At 38.4% G+C, this 19,011-nt stretch overlaps 1 protein-coding gene across 2 annotated transcripts in view; it reads right to left on the bottom strand.

The window, feature by feature from the left end:
- Window positions 1-19,011, bottom strand: part of wu:fb13g09 (ATP-binding cassette sub-family C member 5) — a 44,485-nt gene that overhangs the window by 11,714 nt on the left and 13,760 nt on the right. For both annotated transcript variants that reach the window (XM_046859674.1, XM_046859675.1), the window contains exons 7-21: window positions 18,761-18,908; window positions 16,628-16,776; window positions 16,424-16,531; window positions 14,892-15,248; window positions 14,455-14,526; window positions 14,094-14,218; window positions 13,910-13,982; window positions 13,547-13,750; window positions 10,917-11,042; window positions 10,522-10,636; window positions 10,223-10,407; window positions 9,747-9,893; window positions 5,764-5,893; window positions 5,527-5,680; window positions 1,340-1,468 (exon numbers count right to left, since the gene is read on the bottom strand). In XM_046859674.1, coding sequence (XP_046715630.1) covers window positions 1,340-1,468; window positions 5,527-5,680; window positions 5,764-5,893; window positions 9,747-9,893; window positions 10,223-10,407; window positions 10,522-10,636; window positions 10,917-11,042; window positions 13,547-13,750; window positions 13,910-13,982; window positions 14,094-14,218; window positions 14,455-14,526; window positions 14,892-15,248; window positions 16,424-16,531; window positions 16,628-16,776; window positions 18,761-18,908 — 2,222 coding nt within the window. The remainder of the gene's footprint in view (window positions 1-1,339; window positions 1,469-5,526; window positions 5,681-5,763; window positions 5,894-9,746; window positions 9,894-10,222; window positions 10,408-10,521; window positions 10,637-10,916; window positions 11,043-13,546; window positions 13,751-13,909; window positions 13,983-14,093; window positions 14,219-14,454; window positions 14,527-14,891; window positions 15,249-16,423; window positions 16,532-16,627; window positions 16,777-18,760; window positions 18,909-19,011) is intronic.

The raw sequence follows: 19,011 nt of genomic DNA, 5'->3' as shown, positions 1-19,011 counted from the left end.
ATTTAGAATTTAACTAATGAAGGAGAGTGAATGGCATCAGATCAACCAATAATCAACTAGTTCTCTAAAACAGGTTAAAGGTGAATCTTGTGAACTTTCAATTGGCAAAAAAGCAAAACACAAAATTAAAATTTCTGAAAATGGATGAACAACGAAAACAACCAGTAAATGTATGAATCCTGCCCGGTATCTTGCACTCAATATAAATCAAAAATGCTATCAATATTGCTGCTAAAATTCATAAATGCCTTAAAGAAGGAATAAAAATGTTGTGCACTTTCAATCATTGTAATTCAAACTGTAGTTTATATCAAGAAATCCTGAAACTGTGCACTTCATATTGACAACACGACTAAACATTTTAATGAACATTGACAAAAGAACTTGTTATTCTGATGGGAATGAGATGTTCATTGACACAAATACTAGTTTTGAGTGATGCACTAAGGATTTTGGGAAAAGAACAGGCTTTTGCAAGAAATCCAATGTATTGTGCTGTTTGTACAAATTGTTTTGAGAATGCACTTACTGGGTTGCAAATATTAAGGATGATTCGAGAAATGCTCCAAAGCAACTTAGAAAAACTGTAATATTATTCACATTATATAAAAATACACTGTATGTAGTGTATATATTTATTTACTGGCACTGTTAGAACTATTCCCAAATTTCCCACCCATAGATCTACATCAATTATGTCAAATACTGTATGAAACAGCAATTTTTTGTGATTTTTTTTTAGTATTAATAAATTAAAATCTACTTATTTTAGGTAACTATTAGGCCTATAACAATTTATATATATATATATATATATATATATATATATATATATATATATATATATAGAGAGAGAGAGAGAGAGAGAGAGAGAGAGAGAGAGAGAGAGAGAGAGAGAGAGAGAGAGAGAGAGAGAGAGAGATAGATAGATAGATAGATAGATAGATAGATAGATAGATAGATAGATAGATAGATAGATAGATAAAAGATAGATAGATAGATAGATAGATAGATAGATAGATAGATAGATAGATAGATAGATAGATAGATAGATAGATAGATAGAACTAAATCATGACTTTTCTCTTTATAATAAAAAAATTGTGAACTGCTTTAAACAAATGATGGGGCCTTACGTCAGATAATTTGTTTAAAGCAGTTTCATCATCATTTTTGTAAGTAATTTCTCTTCAATATTCAATATTTATTAATATGGTAATTTTAGGTAGGTAGAGGAAGACCACCAATCCAAACCACAAATGAGAACCCACAAAGGTGAATATATTTCTATATGTACATACAAATAATATATCGGTTAAATGTATGTTAAATAAGCTCACCTGTGAAGGAAGTCTGGCCCCCTGTTGTAGGCATGGATAGTGGACAGACCCTGCAGGCTGCTGGTGAGGTGAGAGACGAAAGGCGAAAGACTGATGTTCTCCACCCTTTTCAGCTCACGAATCATCACCCTTTTGAGACAGAAAAGAAAATTTCGAAAAAATCTCGCACCTCACCCTGATGTTACATAAGTACCACTATATTCTCAGTGAAGCAGCACTGATGTGTGAGCGATCATAGCCGTCCAGCTGATCACACCCACCATGTGACAGGTTAGTAACTTATAAGATGGACACCCACAAGGGACAATAAGTGTGCTGCTGAAGGCTTCCAGGGAGAGGCTGTGTCACTGCTGAGGCCTTACTCCCAATTTATAGGGCCTTTTATAAGCCCTGCCACTCTGGCGCTAAAACCAGCAGGATAGCAGTCTCGGCCGGCAGCGATGTGAGAGATGGACCTTTATTGGTTAAAGGTGGGCTGATTTCTACTTTTAGACACGGAATGAAATGGGCAAAGGCTGCAAATAAAAGGACTGCTATGAATCACCCTTTTCTCATTATTGGAATCGGGATTAGAATGAGGGAAAAAAGGACAAACCATGAAAAGGATGAAAAAAAAAATGCCCTGCTTCTAGAACAGTGGCTGTTTACAAATGATGTTCTTTCAGTTAACAAAAGCTGCATGTTCAGTGGTTCATTAGAAAATCCATTAGAGTAAAATAGTTTGGAGAATTAAGTTTAGTTGGGCTTACTGCTGCCAATTTTTTTTTCATAATCTTTCATTTGTCACATATATTATCCTCAGCACAAAAAAAAATCCACAAAAGTTAATCAATTCAAAAACTAAAAAAAGGGAAATAAGCCCTTATAATAGAATAATTTATTTATTAAAAAAATAATGATACTTAATATTTAGTAGGAATATGATTTTTTTTAATGATTGATAATTTATAATAGTTTATTATCTTTGACTGAGAAATTGCTGGACATAAATTTTACACAAATTGTAATTAAAGAGCAAAAAAATACAGAAGAAGTGGCAAAACTGTTCCTTATCAGAAAATTGACAATTTACAGTGACTTCAACCATTTTTGGGGTAAGAAAATTAAGTTGTTGAAATGAAGTCTGGGTAATTTCTTAGTTTATTACGGATAAATTCCATTTAAAGGAAATAAACGTCCTCCTTGCCCTTCCTCTATACCTCCTTCCTCCAAACTCAGCATTCTTTTACTGATATACCCCATGTCCCTCCTCTGCACATGTCCAAACCATCTCAATCTCGCCTCCCTCACCTTGTCTCTAAAACATCCTACATGCACTGTCCCTCTAATAAACTCATCTCTAATCCTGTCCATCCTCGTCACTCCCAACGAAAACCTCAACATCTTCAGCTCTGCTACCTCCAGCTCCACCTCCTGTCTTTTACTCAATGCCACTGTCTCTAAACCGTACAACATCGCAGGTCTCACCACAGTCCTATAAACTTTCCCTTACACTCTTAAATATACCCTACTATCACAAATCACTCCTGCTATCACTCTTCTCCACCCACTCCACCCTGCCTGCACTCTTTTCTTCACTTCTCTAACACACTCTCCATTACTTTGCACTGTTGAACCCAGGTACATCCACCTTCACCAACTCGTCACCACCTCCCTCTCATTCACACACATGTATTCTGTCTTACTCCTAATGGCTTCCATTCCCTTTCCATCTTCTACCTCCACCTCTCCAGGCTCTTCTCAACCTGCTCCCTACTCTTACCACAAATCACAATGTCATCCACAAACATCACAGTCCAGGGAGACTCCTGTCTGACCTCGTCCGTTAACCTGTCCATCACCACTGCAAACAGGAAAGGGCTCAGAGACAATCCTTGATGCAGTCCAACCTCTACCTTGAACCAGTCTGTAGTTCCTACTGCACACTTCACTGCTGTCACACTGTCCGCATACATGTCCTGCACCACCCTCACATACTTCTCTGACACACCTGACTTCCTCATACAATACCACAACTCCTCTCTCGGCACCCTGTCGTACGCTTTCTCTAAATCCACAAACACAAAATGCAACTCCTTCTGACCTTCTCTATACTTCAACATTCTCAAAGCAAATAATGCATCTGTGGTGCTCTTCCTCTGCATGAAACCATACTGCTTTTCACAGATGGTCACCTCTTCTCTCAGACTGGCTTACACTACTCTTTCCCATAACTTCATGATGTGACTGATCAACTTTATTCCCCTGTAGTTACTGCAGGTCTGCACATCTCCCTTATTCTTAAATATCGGTACCAGCACACTCCTTCTCCATTCCTCAGGCATCTTCTCACCTTCCAAAATTATCTGGTTAAAAACTCTACTGCTATCTCTCCTAAACATCTCCATGCTTCCACAGGTATGTCATCTAGTCCAACCGACTTTCCACTCTTCATCCTCTTAATCGCTGCTCTCACTTCCTCCTTACTAATCCTATCCAATTCCTGCTTCACCATCTCCACAACATCCAATGTTCTCTCTCTGTCATTTTCTTTCTTCATCAGCTGCTCAAAAAACTCCATCCATCTTCTCAACACACTCTCCTCACTAGTCAACACATTTCCATCTCCATCCTTTATTGTTTTAACTTGCAGTACATCCTTCCCAGCTCGGTCTCTCTGCCTGGCCAATCGATACAAATCCTTTTCTCCTTCCTTAGTGTTTCACTTCTCATACAGCTCCTCATATGTCTTTTCCTTGGCTTTCCCCACATCCCTCTTTACCTGCTGCCGCATCTCCTTGTACTCCTGCCTACTTTTCTCATCACTCTGTCAATCCCAAAATCTGTTTCTTCAACCTCTTTCTCCTTATGCTTCCCTGCAATTCCTTATTCCACCACCACGTCTCTTTGTCTTCCTTTCTATTTCCAGATGTCACACCAAGTACATTTCTAGCTGTCTCCCTTATCACTTCTGCAGTAGTTGCCCAATCATCCAGCACCTCTTCACCACCACCAAGCCCCTTTCTGACCTCTTCCCTGAATCTTATACTACAGTTTTCCTCCTTCAGTTTCCACCATCTTATTCTTCTTTCAGTACTCACTCTCCTCCTCTTCTTCTTTTTTACCTCTAAAACTATCCTACAGACCACCATCTGATGCTGTCTAGCTACACTGTCCCCTGCCTACACCTTACAGTCTTCAATCTCCTTCAGGTTGCATCTCCTGCATAAAATGTGTATTTACCACTGCCATTTCCATCCTTTTAGCAAAATCTACCACCATCTGCCCTTCCACATTCCTCTCCTTAAGACCATACCTACCCATCACCTCCTCATAAATTCTGTTCCCTTCACCTACATGCCCATTGAAATCTGCCGCAATCACCAATCTTTAATTCTTAGGTACACCATCTACCACTTTACTCAAACTGTAATTAAACAGCAAAAAATACCAAAATACCAAAGAGGTGCTAAAACATGTTCTTGTTTGTCCAAATTTAAATGGTGTACAAATGGTGTACAAATTAAGAAAGATTATTTGAATACTTGAATCTGTTTGGTTCTTCTATTTTATGATTCAATAACCCATCTATGCATGACAAGTTCCATTTCCCATCAGAGTTTAATTGTTTTAATTGCACCTCTTCATTTGCTTAACCTTCTCAATCTGAAAACTTGAGGGAAGAAGGCAAAGGGGGGAAAAGCACAGGAAAAATAATATGCAATCATGTTTGTGAAAATTAAACATCCTTGCTCACTGAAGCATCAGTCTAACACAACTTCAGTTACTGATATACAAACACAACATGTGGTGATTACTTGCAGATTAAACGTCATTAAAAACACAATTACACACTAATCCTGTATTTGTGCTTCTTCTTATCATCTGATTTGCTGGAGGTGCTTATTGAACAACGAACAATGAAAAACCTTTCTATATAGGAAGCTCCTGTGAATCTGTGATCCAGAAGCCTTGATTCCTCTGAGTGCATTAAAGAACTGATGTTTTTAAAGATAGCAGGCTTCAGTCTATTCTGGTTCATGTCCTGTGGGGTGTATTGAATTGCACTCCACACTTTTCTCAAGGTGTTTAAGTCTTTTACAATTCTATAATCATCCTCCTGAGCACTCAGTTTTCTTTAACATGGGACCTTAGGGTCAACATCAAGGTCTAACCTTAAATGACAAAGTGATGCCATGATTCCTAACCTGGAGATGCGATTGGTGATGTAGAAGAAGGCCACAAGAGGGAGGAGGGAGAACAAGAACCATGGGAAAACAGCGCTCACCACTCCTAGACAGAAGAGCACCAATGCTATGTTCTGCATCAGCAACTCCACCTGAATGGCCAGGCGCACATCCACTGCAACGAGATTGAGAAAATCAGAAGACGTCTCTATCTAGCTGACAGTAAAGAAGGTCTGGGCGGACCATTCTGACACTAACCTTCATCCATGTCTTTGGAGAAGCGAGTCAGGATGCGCCCTAGGGGAGTTGTATCAAAGAAACGCATTGGACTGCGGAGGAGAGACTTAAACAGCTTATCGTGTAGAGCCGAGGCTGCCCGCAAGGTACACTGCAGCACACAAAACACACATTAATTATTAAAACGCAACCTTTCAAAGTGCAAATGTTAACAAATCCACAATGCAAACAAGAAATAAAGGAAACATATACAGTATCTCACAAAAGTGAGTACACCCCTCACATTTAAGATAACATTTTAGTATCTTCTCAAGGGACAATACTATAGAAATGAAACTTATATATTTTAGTCAATGTGCAGCTTGTATAGCAGTACAGATTTACTGTCTTCTGAAAATAACTCAACATACAGCCATTATTGACAAAATAACTGGCAATAAAAGTGAGTACACCCTAAGTGATAACTGCTGTATGCCATGTAACCATGCAAAACCACATATATTCATCATGTTTGTTTTTGTTGCTTGACAGGAACATAAAAATTTGTGTATCTTTTATTAAAACAGTTACAATTTGGTGACCACTGGATGTTCAACATGGCACCTCATGGCATCTCAAACTGAGTTACAGTACAGTGGCCAGGGCCAGGTTTTCCAAGACGGGTTCAACTCAAAACAGCTCTCGCAAGGGTCTATCAAAGAAGTTAAGTCCTCGTGCTGTGCGTCAGGTGCAGAAACTGTCCAGGAGCATGAACTACTGGAACCATGTCCCGTGGTCTGATTTGGCCCAGCATGTGTGGCGACACCCTGGTGAGGAGTACCAAGAAACGTGTCCTGCCTACAGTCAAGCATGGTGTGGTAGCATCAGGGATAGGCAGTATTTATGATATATGTATTTCAAATATGTATTTCAAATATAAATTATGATTTAGTAATTTATATTTGATAGGGTTGATAAAAGTGGCTTCATATTTCGTATCAAAATACTTTAGTGTTTTGTATTTTTAAAATACTGTATGAATACTTTGTATGAATTCTACAAAACATCATAAAAATGCAGCCTCTGATTGGTGCCTACTCAGTAGTTCGTTCAGACTTGTTGAGATCGGAAAAGAAAATTGATCCATATGAAAGAAGGTGGTCAAGGCAAGAAACGCAGGCTGCCAGCTTTCATATAGATCATTTAATAATTGTTGAAATGCTGAAATGTTTGTTTTCAACTGTCAAATAGGTGTCCAATAATTGATAAATAAATATTTGACTGCCGAATATTGTACCCTAATTGAATTAGCTGTTTAGTAGGATCATGATTGTGTATACCATTGCATGAATGACTGCCTGACACAAAAATATTATTATATTTATTATTAACAATCAAATGAATAAATAGTTAGAAAATAGTTGCTATAAATACAAGTCAGTGTTGCTGATGCAAAGCAGCACTTTGTTACAAAACACCAAGTAAATAAATTAGTTATGAGTCATTCGCAAACTGTTAAACATTAAACTGTTGGTTACTTCAAAACTTACCTTCATCTGGGAGATCACATGGATTATGTATGTGAATATTTCAACTCGTTGCATATGCCAGATTTATTGCGTGACTCGGCCTGAGGAAAGCTGTTGCTATCAAACATCGTTTACTTAATGAAAGTCAGTTTAATGGTGAAGAAACAGTTTAAATAGGTCAATTGATAGAAGGTTTGTGAAGACCTGAACCCTATTGAACACCTGTGGGAAATCCTCAAGCGGATGGTGTCAGCCTCCTTATGTCATTATGAAGGAGTGGAAGAGGATCCCAGCAACAAACTGTGCAGCTCTGGTGAATTCCATGCCCAGGAGGATTAATGCAGTGCTGGATAACAACGTTGCTCACACAAAATATTGACACATTGGGCACAGTTTTGACATGTTCACTTTTGTTGCCAGTTATTTAGACAGTAATGGCTGTTTGTTATTGTGAGTTATTTTGAGAGGAAAGTAAATCCATACTGCTATACATGCTGCACACTATATCCAAGCTTCATTTCTATAGTATTGTCCTTTGAGAAGATACTAAAATGGTTGTTGAAATGTGAGGGGTGTACTCCCTTTTGTGAGATACAGCAAATGCATAAAGAGAGTAAAGCCTTGTGAAAAGCAGCAGGGCACAAATAAACAGGCTGTGGTTAAGCAAAATCCCAAAATGCTAGCGGTTTGTACGGCTATGTACACAGTCCAAAACATCATTTCTAGAAAGAACACATTTCTTGTTTGTTTTTTCCTTAAAAATGAATGCAAAGATTCATCTTACATACTGTAAAACGTATCTAATAAAAATAACCCTTTTACAATTTAGATATTTTTGTTACTATAATAATAAAAACCAGAAATATTCCCATAACTGAAGACTAAATGAACATTAGTGGAACATGGATCTAAAAGGACATCAGATGTCCGTAAGCTCCCTAATACACTGTCGGGTCTATTTAATGGGGAAGACGGTCACAAGAGGATCCAGAGGGACATCGCACACACAAGCTCTTTCCTGCTGAGCGCCACAGCAGTGGACAGATAAATGGATTTTAGCCTGCAGGCAATTTCAATTACAGAACAGGGGAAAAAACACTAGAAGACACAAAGCAGATAAAAAGCTAAAGCAGGACAATTAGCAAAGGCCATGTCAGTGGTGCACTAAATCCTTATTAAACAGCAAAATGAAAACAGGACACATGACCTCTGGTAAAGATTTTCTTTAAATTGGGGAATATAAATTTGTGTTTAAAGGTTTATTGACCTTGCTGTGACACAACCAAAAAGTCACAGAAGTATCAGTGTACCAGACATTGTGACCCACCAGACACCTGAGAAGAACAGATCAGATTCTGATATAGAATCAAGCTTCACACCCGAGGCTTTGGGAGACTGTGCTATAAACATTAACGCCATATTACCATAGATTGCCAGATTTAAATTGAATGAAATCTTTAATTTTCCTTGACAATGATGCCAATGTTTAAACTAATTATTGCTTAAACACTCAATGTCATGTAATCATATGCTTTTCTCATTTTGCCCCACAATGATGATGAAGGTCAATTACAATTATAATACAATTTAAACCAACTGACCCCAACTCCACTGACAAAGCTGTGCATACCTCTTTATATCACTTTTTAAGAAAAAGATAAAAGAAAAGACACAGTCAGTTCAGAGAAAACTTATTTCCAGGACAGGATTGTGTAAATAAACACGTGAAATTATAAGTCTAGCAATTATGAAGAAGATGAAAACCTATCTGACACATTTTTGGACTTGCTTTAAAATATTCTGGCACACCACTGTCCACAATATTAACCAGTACCAACACTACACTGTTAGCTAACATGAACATTTCATTAACTCTAACCCAGTTAGCAAACATGAGCTAACCTGACAGGATTTCGAAAAGAACTCTGAAGACAAACTTTTAAATGTATTTTAGTCAAATTCTCCAATATCTCCATAATCTTCCCAGCTGGAGAAATAAAAAAATACAATTCCAATGTTTTCCAAGACAGAAACCATTATAAACCATATGCTGTTTCATTAGAACCATCACCAAATGGTTTCTATTATATAGTATGTACATTATTAAATCATCATCATCCAACCAAAGACTCCATTGCAGAAACCCATTGGAATCCTAACTTACTGAAATGATTCCTACTGGTGCCCAGTAGATACCAATATGTGCATCTACAGGTTATCAAAGGTTGTCTATTGGTCAGTAATGGTATCCACTAGACATAACATGCCACCAGTAGAAGGCAACAAATTACTAATTGACACCAGGATTCCACAATTAAAATCATTCCCAATTTAATGAGGGTTTCCAAGTTATAGTCTGATTGATATTAAGTTTGTAATCTGGCGTACCAATGTAGATTTATTCATTGCTAGAGACTCAAAGCACTTTTGTACGTCGCTCTGGACAAGGGCATCTGCTAAATACCGCAAATGTAAATGTAAATGTAAATGTGTTACCTTGATGAACACGACACCCCGAACACCCTTGATGAAGAGCGCCACTCCCATGGACAGTGCGTAGATGCAGGAATAGTACTGGATGTGGGGGTTTAATCTCATACTGCTGCTCGACACAGTCTCGTTTCCCTGAAATTCTGTGATGTTCTTAAAACACACAAACACACAAATTCTAAACTCATTTATGTTTACAGTCAAAAATAGATGCAGCACGAGCATCTGGGCTGTGATTCTTCCTCAGAGAAAATGATGTTCATTGTGGCATTTCTAATTAGTGCTGGAACTGATGTTTGCTTTTGCAGAGCACCAAAACACAGATTTGTTTAATGTTATAAAACAGCACTAAAGAAATGTTTCTCCCTGAAATGCAAGCCATGCTAACACTGGCTGAAGGAGGCAGTTATGGCCTTATAATAGCTTCTACCATTTTTCTATTATTATTATTAGCATTAGCTTTCCAGCTGAGGCTCGCTCACCCCACTGCCCTGCTTGATCCAGTGGCTGAGCCACCAGTTATTGAAGGTTATGCTGCCTGTGGTGAGGATGAAAAGTAGGACATTAATGATGAGAGCCAGGGGTCCTCCGGCAGCCTTGATGTAAGTGGCGTAAACGGCCCAGGTGACGGCTCCTCGGCTCTTCTCCTCAGGCCGCATTAGCTGGTCTGTGAAATAGAGTATCAAAGTGTACAGAGAATAGAGCAGAGCCCTGTGACTCATTTCTTGCCTGAAAAGTCAGCTAAGCATACCACGTTACTGTCAAATTCCACAGCTCTCACCTCCACTCGTACTCTCAGCGGGCTGCTTTGCTGCTGCACTGATGACAGAACTGCACAGCGCCAAGCCCTTCTCCTCTCCCCCCTGCCGGTTCTTCATGTTTTTCCTCACCAGGTTCTGAGAAAGTGTAAGAAAGAGCATCACAATATGAGCTATAAATTATGACAGCCAGAACAATGAATGTTAGATCATGAAATATGATAGTGACATGGTTGTATAGGTACTACACTCATAGATCAATGCGATCATAAATTATAGGCGCTGGGAATGAATTAACATTTTTAAAACAGCAGCCTTGCAGGTCGCACTTCATGAATTACGCAAAAGGCGGCGTGAAGCACAACATAAGCAAGCAGCCCTGGTGGTGTTTTCCCCCAAGTGTGGTAGCAAATTTTACCTTCTGCTCTACACTGGTGAAAAGTGCGGCATAGTCACGGCCTCGGGCCATCAGCTGGGCATGGAAGCCAACCTCTGCGATCTGCCCGTCCTTCATCAGTACCACCTCATCACACTCCGACAGGTACTGGCAGAGAAAAGATGTAAAACAAACACAGTGAATGAACTGATTAATAAGGAAAACTGGGGAGATATGAGAATGCTTGCAATGCCAATGATTCATAACATGCCACTGTGCCTTTAGGGAAGGCTGGACCACAGGAACATAGAAACACATTAATGTCAATGTATGCAAACTATTAAAGCTTTAAAGAAGCACTTTATAAACAAATATCTATCTTTCGCATCTGTACTCAAAAGCATTTTGACACATTTTCCTTTTCCTATAAAATTAAACTAAGACACACTTATATTGATCTCTAATAGCTCTAATAATGTCAGTGAAATATAATTTTGTCGGATGCTTTCCTGAATTCCATCAAGGGTATTTGGATAGTATGGTCTAAATCTACACAAAAGGTTTAATCAGAGATTTTTCAAAGATAGGAATAGGTGGTCATGTGCTATGAGTTTGTGTTATAGTATATAAGCCTTTCTATATCTACAGCCTATGTTTTTATGATGAAGCATTTAACTTCTTTAAATTTATACACATACAGCGATCAGGCATAACATTACCGGTGAGTGATTAACACTGATTATCTCTTCATCATAGCACCTTTTAGTGGGTGGGATATTTTATATTTTAGGCAGCAAGTGAAAATTTTTTCCTCAAAGTTCATGTATTAGAAGCAGAAAAAGTGGGCGAGCGTAAGGATATGAGCGAGTTTGACGAGGGCCAAATTGTGATGTTTAGACGACTGAGTCAGAGCATCTCCAAAACTGCAGTTCTTGTGGGATGTTCCTGGTCTGCAGTGGTCAGTATGTATCAAAAGTGGTCCAAGGAAGGAACAATGGTGAACCGGCGACAGGGTCGTGTGCGGCCGAAGCTTATTTATGCACGTGTGGTGCAAAGGCTTGTCAGCAAAAGGGGGACCAACACAATGTTAGGCAGGTGGTCATAATGTTTTGCTTGATTAGTGGCTATAAATGGTATATATGGTCTGTGTACAAACACAAATACCTGCAGGCAACCATTTTAATACTGCAGTCCCTGAATCAAATCAAAAACCAAGATCCTTTAGTTCTACTATTGTTGACCCTCTAAATTGCATTCACATCACCAGTACAGACAAGTGATCCAGCTCCAGTGCCAGCTGTACTCAAATTACTCCATTGTGTTTACCAGATGAAGCAGCAATGCTCTGGATTATGAGTTCCTTTTTTTCCCTCTCCACACTTCCTCTTTCTATTTTTCTGCTATAGGTTAATCTTACATTTGCCCTGTCCCTAAGATTTATCATCTCCCTACAACCAAACAGCACAATGTATCCTAATCTTTTTTTCTCAGGGACCTTAAACGATGGAAATACACTAAAATTGACCGAAAATATCATGCAAACTATTTGTCAACATACGTAAAATATTTCCTGTTGCACTTTCAATAATTAGGTAGGCAAAAGCATTACAGTAAACTGCTTCTTTTTTTTTTATAAGTTTTATAAATGATGGAGTGGACTATCCATGAATAAATGTAGCACATAGAATCAGTGAATTCTACAAACTTTTTGAGTTTGTTTCTATAGTAACTGGGACTTATAGAGTGGGCGTTCCACATGAACAGATTTCCAAATGTTTGCAATTCTTTATGTGGTGAAATTTTCTGTGAGGGCATGTTTTATTTAACACCCATTCCCAGAAGTCACCAGTGTCAGCACTTTGTAACAGACAGTAGTAAAGCTTAAACTTTAAGCCGTGAAGTAAATTTTCCTACACAGGAAAGTCTTCATGAAAAGCTGATATCTGTTGAGGGAGAGACACTTTATTGCTGTTATACATTAAGTGGAGACAAGTATTATTTGAAAAAAATAATAATAAAAGATAAATCATTTGAGGCATGATGCTATTAGAAGGTAATTAGCTTTTTGGATAGTTGTATTATTAAGAGCACAACCCTGTCATGCTTTAATCCTTAGATAAGTGATAATATGTGGGAAATATATTGAATATATGTACTGCAATCTATATATTTTCCTTAACATTATTTTTAAAATATATTTACTTTATAGTAAAGACCTATGAATCATTTAATAGAATAAAATAAACAGAATAGAATAAATTGTGCTGTTTAATGTTAGAGAAACTTATTTTCTATGAGTGGATATACTTTACTGGATGGTCTGTGTTTGTTGTGTGACTTGCTGTGTTGATATACTGGTTTTATTAATGACTAAAAGGATCTGGTTCAGCTTTGCCTACCTGTTAAAGTGGTGGTCACGCTCCTGATTAATTTTTCTTTTTTCTATTACTGGATTTTGACACGTGTTTGATTCTTAGCCTGCAACGGCTTTTTCTTTTACGAGAATTAACGATGCAGTTGCATTCAGCTGGTTAGAAAAATAGTGAACATAATTACTCATGGCCCTGAGGGAGCTGTGTAGGACAGCAACCGTTCCAGATAATGTCCCCATGTGGGGATTTCAGGCTTTTTTTGCCCACATTGGTATGCTTACTCTCGCCAAATAAACGTACCTGCAGTTGGTGTGTAACAAATATGACAGTCTTTTCCCCAGCTGCACTTTGAATGGCATTGTGGAAGAGATGTGAAGCCACGTGAGCGTCCACGGCACTTAGCGGATCATCCAGTAACAGGATGGGTCGGTCACTGTAAAGTGCCCGGGCAAGACTCACTCTCTGACGTTGACCTCCGCTCAGATTGGCTCCTCTTTCCCCAATCTGGATACACAGTAAGCCGGTGGAGGTTTCACTTACAGCAGATCTTTCATTATTTACAACTTCTCACAAGGGAATGGCAGCAAATAACACGAAAATGGCAATACGTTTCAAAGAAAGTGATTATGACAAGCCCAGCGACAGCGCACTGAGCCTCATTACCTCAGTCATATCGCCGTAAGGTAACTCAGTGATATCAGGATTTAAACAGCAGGCCTCCAGAACAGCTTTATACCTGAAGGGAGATCAGAGCCAATTTTAATTTATAGTCGTACTTAAAACATGTCTCATTTTGTGCACACGAGGCAATGCTTCTCTCGAGCTGATTCAAGACAGCAGGTCTTACTTTTCCTCTACATAATCTTTCCCGAACAAAATGTTCTCCCTCAGGGAGCTGTTGAGGATCCAGGCTTGCTGAGCAGCATAGGCAAAGCCACCGTTTGCAGCCACCGACCCCCCGAGTAAGGTCATCTGTAGAGAAAAGAGAAGCAGGTTGTACTAAAGATGACCTTTGTGTTTCACACAGCTTGACCCAATCGGATCTCAAGGGCCGTGTCCTGCAAGTCAGTGCACAAAATTTTTTTTTTTTTGGATCACTTGTCTTGAGTGCACAGCTCAGTCTTACAGAAAGGTCACAGAGATAACGGGGTGTTTCACTCTAGAGACCAGAGAAAGAAACGGCTCTGATGTGCAGTGTGATCTCTCACCTGTCCCAGGAGGGCAGACAGCAATGAGCTTTTCCCGCTGCCCACAGCACCACAAACTCCTACCAACGTTCCCTGTGGACACATTGATCAGTCAGTGCCACTCAACTGAGGGCTGATAAAAGATCTTTGGTAGGGGGTTAAAACATCTTTAAGACTAGCAAAAGTTCAGGTGCCTTGACAAAAACAAACATTATAAGGAACTTATATTGCACAGTGATGTTTTTAGAACACTCCCCCCCTATATTTAAATATATATAAACATAAATTTATTATCATTTATATATGACACCATAATAAACTAACACTGGTCAGTGCAGATACATATGGAACCTAAATCTCTTCTTAGTTATATTATACATACAGTAGATATACAGGAGAGCACATTGGTGAAAAAAACTCTAAGAGGTGAGAGAGACAGTGTGAGATGTTGGTCTTGCCTTGTGGACTGAAAGCTGGACACGATGCAGGGTTTTGTGCAGAAGTGGTCGCATACTCTGAGTTGAGGAGATGGTGCTCTGTGGACTTTCCTGCTCCATTTGTGTGAGCAGCTGCTCTGCATTGGGCTCCAGGCCTTTTACTTTTTCATCCTCTGAGCCAATAGTGAGACTCAACTTCTCCCTTCGGAGCACTCGGCGCATGCCTTTTCTTTTCTGGCTCTGCTGTGGCTTTGCACTGTTGGCTGGTGCGGGCTGAGCTTTATTCCATGCCAACGTGGCATCTCTGAACTCCACGACATTGTCAGGATGCTCCATTTTGCTCAATACAACCTCCCGGTCCTCCATCATGAAGAGTTTCTGTGAGGTAATGAGGAAAGATTATCAAGAATTACAAAGATAGGTGCAAAGGTTATTGTTGCCTCATGGCAAAACTGAAATAATTATAATTTATATACCTACAAATAATTTTGTTATTTGTGTTTAATAATAGTTTTAATCTTAAAACCTTTGTACCTCTCTTTTAAAACCTTGTGATATCTGTTCTCACTCTCTTAAATGCCACCCAACACAGATGTATTCATTCGATCTTTTTTGTTAATTGTGACTTACATTTTAAACTGCTGTCTTCTTTGTGACATATTGGAATCATGTTGCTTGTAGATAAACTAGAAATTAACTTCAGAAATTATGGGAAATTCAAACCTTTGGCCATAACATAGCAAACTGCTAGTGGGTCTAAGTTTTGCTATGGCAGCACATATACTAAAATTGGAACGATAAATAATTACTTCACCTAGCAATCTGCCAAATACAGGTAACACATTCCACTGGTGGATGATGTAAATTAGCAGTCAAATAATTATTGGTGGACAGTAAGGAACTAAATGTAATTTGTTATTGTACTTAAGTAGCTTTTTTTATTTTTTTTGGTATTTGTACTTTACTGAGGTATTTTCATTTTGGGAGACTTGTGCTTTAAATTCTCTAAATTTTAAAGTCAAATATCTCACTTTTTACTCAATCTATTTAGCTAAATCCATCGTTTGTGAACAATCAGGGTAGAACGCACTTGTTTTTTCGCTTGGTGTCTATTTAGCACAAACTTACAGTTACAGCATCAGTTCAACTGCAAGCAGAATTTTTTGAAAAATAAATGATGGAAGAAACCCCCAGTCGAACTTAAACTGGGAGTCTTGAGAAAAAAATGATAATAGGAACATTGTAGCCATAATAAATCATAGTACTTTGGATAATTAAGTACATTTAAGCAAAGATTTTTGTACTTTTACTCCAGTGAAAGTTTAAAGAGACACTTTTACTTTTACTGCAGTAACATTTTACCTCGTGTATTTCTACTTTAACTCAACTACATGTGTACTTCATCTACCACTGCAAATAACGTTACAGACCTGCGTTAAAACGTAAAAAAACAAACATTATAACTAAAAACAAAAATACTCAATTGTATTTTGGCGGATGGTGACTGGCTTATTTTAACTGCTGGTTGCTTGACTGAAGTGTTTTTCATTTACCTGAAATCTCTTAACAGCGACAGCACCCTCTGATAAACCGCGTACTGACAAGGGTGTAATCTTTAGTGCAAAGGTCATAGAGTTGAATACAGCCACAACAGTGAAGGCCTATAGATACAAAGAAATGCACAGAGAATCGTTTAACAACGATGAAGTAATATTGTCCTTTATCTTTGGAGTGAACACTTTGTTAAGTGAGCATACCTGTGCTGCAGTGAGATCGTAGCCCAGGGCCATGTGTAGAGTGAACGTACAAACGCTGGCAATCAAAACAATGACAGGAGCTACTCCAACGGTAAGACTTTGAACTAACCCGGCTTTTTCCAACATTTTTCTCTCTTCCAAACGAACCTCTGAAAACACAAGCCAAGAGTCAAGAAGATTCAGAATAGAGACAAACCCATTTTTATCTCCAGTGCCCACAGTGTTCAGAGATGATCGTTTATAATGGCCGGATGTTGTTCCTCCTGCACATAACACAGACAGAACACCAGAGAGTGAAGACTAATCTTCATGCCCCGAAGCCCTAAACTAAAATGAAGTGCCTGATGACTGTCGTTAATAGTTAGTTTGGAGTGAAGCACCCTGAAGCAGACTTTTTGCACAATTGTAGTGTGACTTCTAAATCGCTATGAACAAGCCATTTGGATGGATGACAGCCAATTTCATCCAAAAACCACCCAGAGCTTCAGCCAGAACCACGACAAAGCATCGGTGCATCACTTATGTGTTTCTGTAACTCAAATAGTTAGAATGATATTCTAGTCTATACAGCATGAAAACTATAATTAAAGGCAGTAGCACTGCTCATGACCCTGGAAATTACACTAAAATATTAAAGAGGCTAATTACAACTTAAATCAAACTTTTCATGGCATCAAGAAAAGTTGAGCAATTTAGCTGATTTAACACACTGGTTAATAAGTAGGCTTAGTATGTGTTTTAGAGCCGGCAAATCACAACTCTCCAGGACCATATATATCACCAAAATGACATAGGACCAAAGGCTCTCAATTCAATATTCCCTCCACTGAACATTCTGTAGATCAAAATCCCAAATTTAATGAATTATCAAATGAGTCTTCACATATGAAATAATATTTCATTAGAAGAGAAGTAGTTGCTCAGTGAAACATATGTTGGACTTCTGATAAGAAGGTTGTGTGTTTAATTCCCAGCACTACCACAATGCCACTGCTGGGCCCTTGAGCAAGGCCCTGAACCCTCAATTGCTTAGCTGTATAATAGAGATAACTGTAAGTCAATTTGTATATATATATATATATATATATATATATATATATATATATATATATATATATATATATATATATATATATATATATATATCCCAATCCACATACAATAGACTTTGGAATTTACATTTCAAAGTCTAAAACATTCTTCTTCTTCTTCTCGTTTTTCTACATTGACATTATGGTTTATATGTTGTAGGATAAACAATGATCGGCTGTCACCATTTTATCATGTCATATACTGACTTTCTACACAAGCCCTTTCTACACAAGCCCTTTCAATAATTCTGTAAGAATCGTGCTGGTTTATTTGGATTCTGTCTCTAAATCTTTCCATTTAGTGTCTATTAACTTTCTAATTAAATGCTGCATGTTAAATGGGGCTTTAGATTTAATAGATAATAAAGCGAAACAATGTAGGTACACAATCGCACATCATTACTGTGACTGAGCCGTATGGCTTCCCACTCTCTGGCCCCATCTGTTTAATTTCCAACTTCCGTAGTGGATAACGATTTTCTGCTTTTTTGTTAACGCTTAATCTTTCTGTTTGGCTAGTTTCATTTGTTCACCTGGTTTTATCTCTTTGTATGAGCTCATTTGTGAAATGTAATATATCGCTCTCTAGCTGCAATTTATTTTCTCCTGAAGTGCTTTTCTGACTTCTGCTTTCGGCCTCTTCTCTGTAGTTTCTGGTCCTGTCCTTGGATTCTTTTACATGGTGAATAGGGGTAGATTTCGTTTTATGAGTCTACCTATTACCTCAATCTGCAGCATTGAACTTTCACAATGATTATTGAAAATCCCTGCCTGTCACTCACATATCATAAAAAAACCTTCTCATCTAAACTGCCAGCTAACTGAAATCTCTCCTCAGACATAAAGTACCATAGAGTGTCAAATTCTTTTTAAGTTAGCCTTGTAGCGCTGGGCCTTTAGAAAGTCCCAACTGATGGAATATTCAATGCAGAAAAGCCGTGCAAAAAAGGTGTCTCAGATGTACTTTAAAAAGCCAACTGGAGCAGAGAATTTCCAGCTGAATTTCTGAGAAGGTGCAGAGCAGAGAGGAATCATGGCTTACTGTGGAGGTTACTGGCGAAGGCTGATTCCCAGCAGTACATCTTAATGAACTTGATGCAGCTGAGGATCTCGGTCATCAGTCTAATGCGCCGGTCCGTGATTACCACACATTTCTTGCGGAAGTAGGCGGTCAACTGGGAGGCCAGCATCTGCATGAAATGGAAAAGTAGTGTGAGGAAGGTCTAGAATATATGAATATATACAAAACATATGTGAAATATGATCACATGGAGTGAGTATATGGTTGAACAG

The sequence above is a fragment of the Silurus meridionalis genome, chromosome 10, assembly GCF_014805685.1.
Source record: "Silurus meridionalis isolate SWU-2019-XX chromosome 10, ASM1480568v1, whole genome shotgun sequence".
Classification (NCBI taxonomy): Eukaryota; Metazoa; Chordata; class Actinopteri; order Siluriformes; family Siluridae; genus Silurus; species Silurus meridionalis.
The sequence above is the reverse complement of the archived record's forward strand: the minus strand, read 5'-3'. Positions and strand labels throughout refer to the sequence as shown.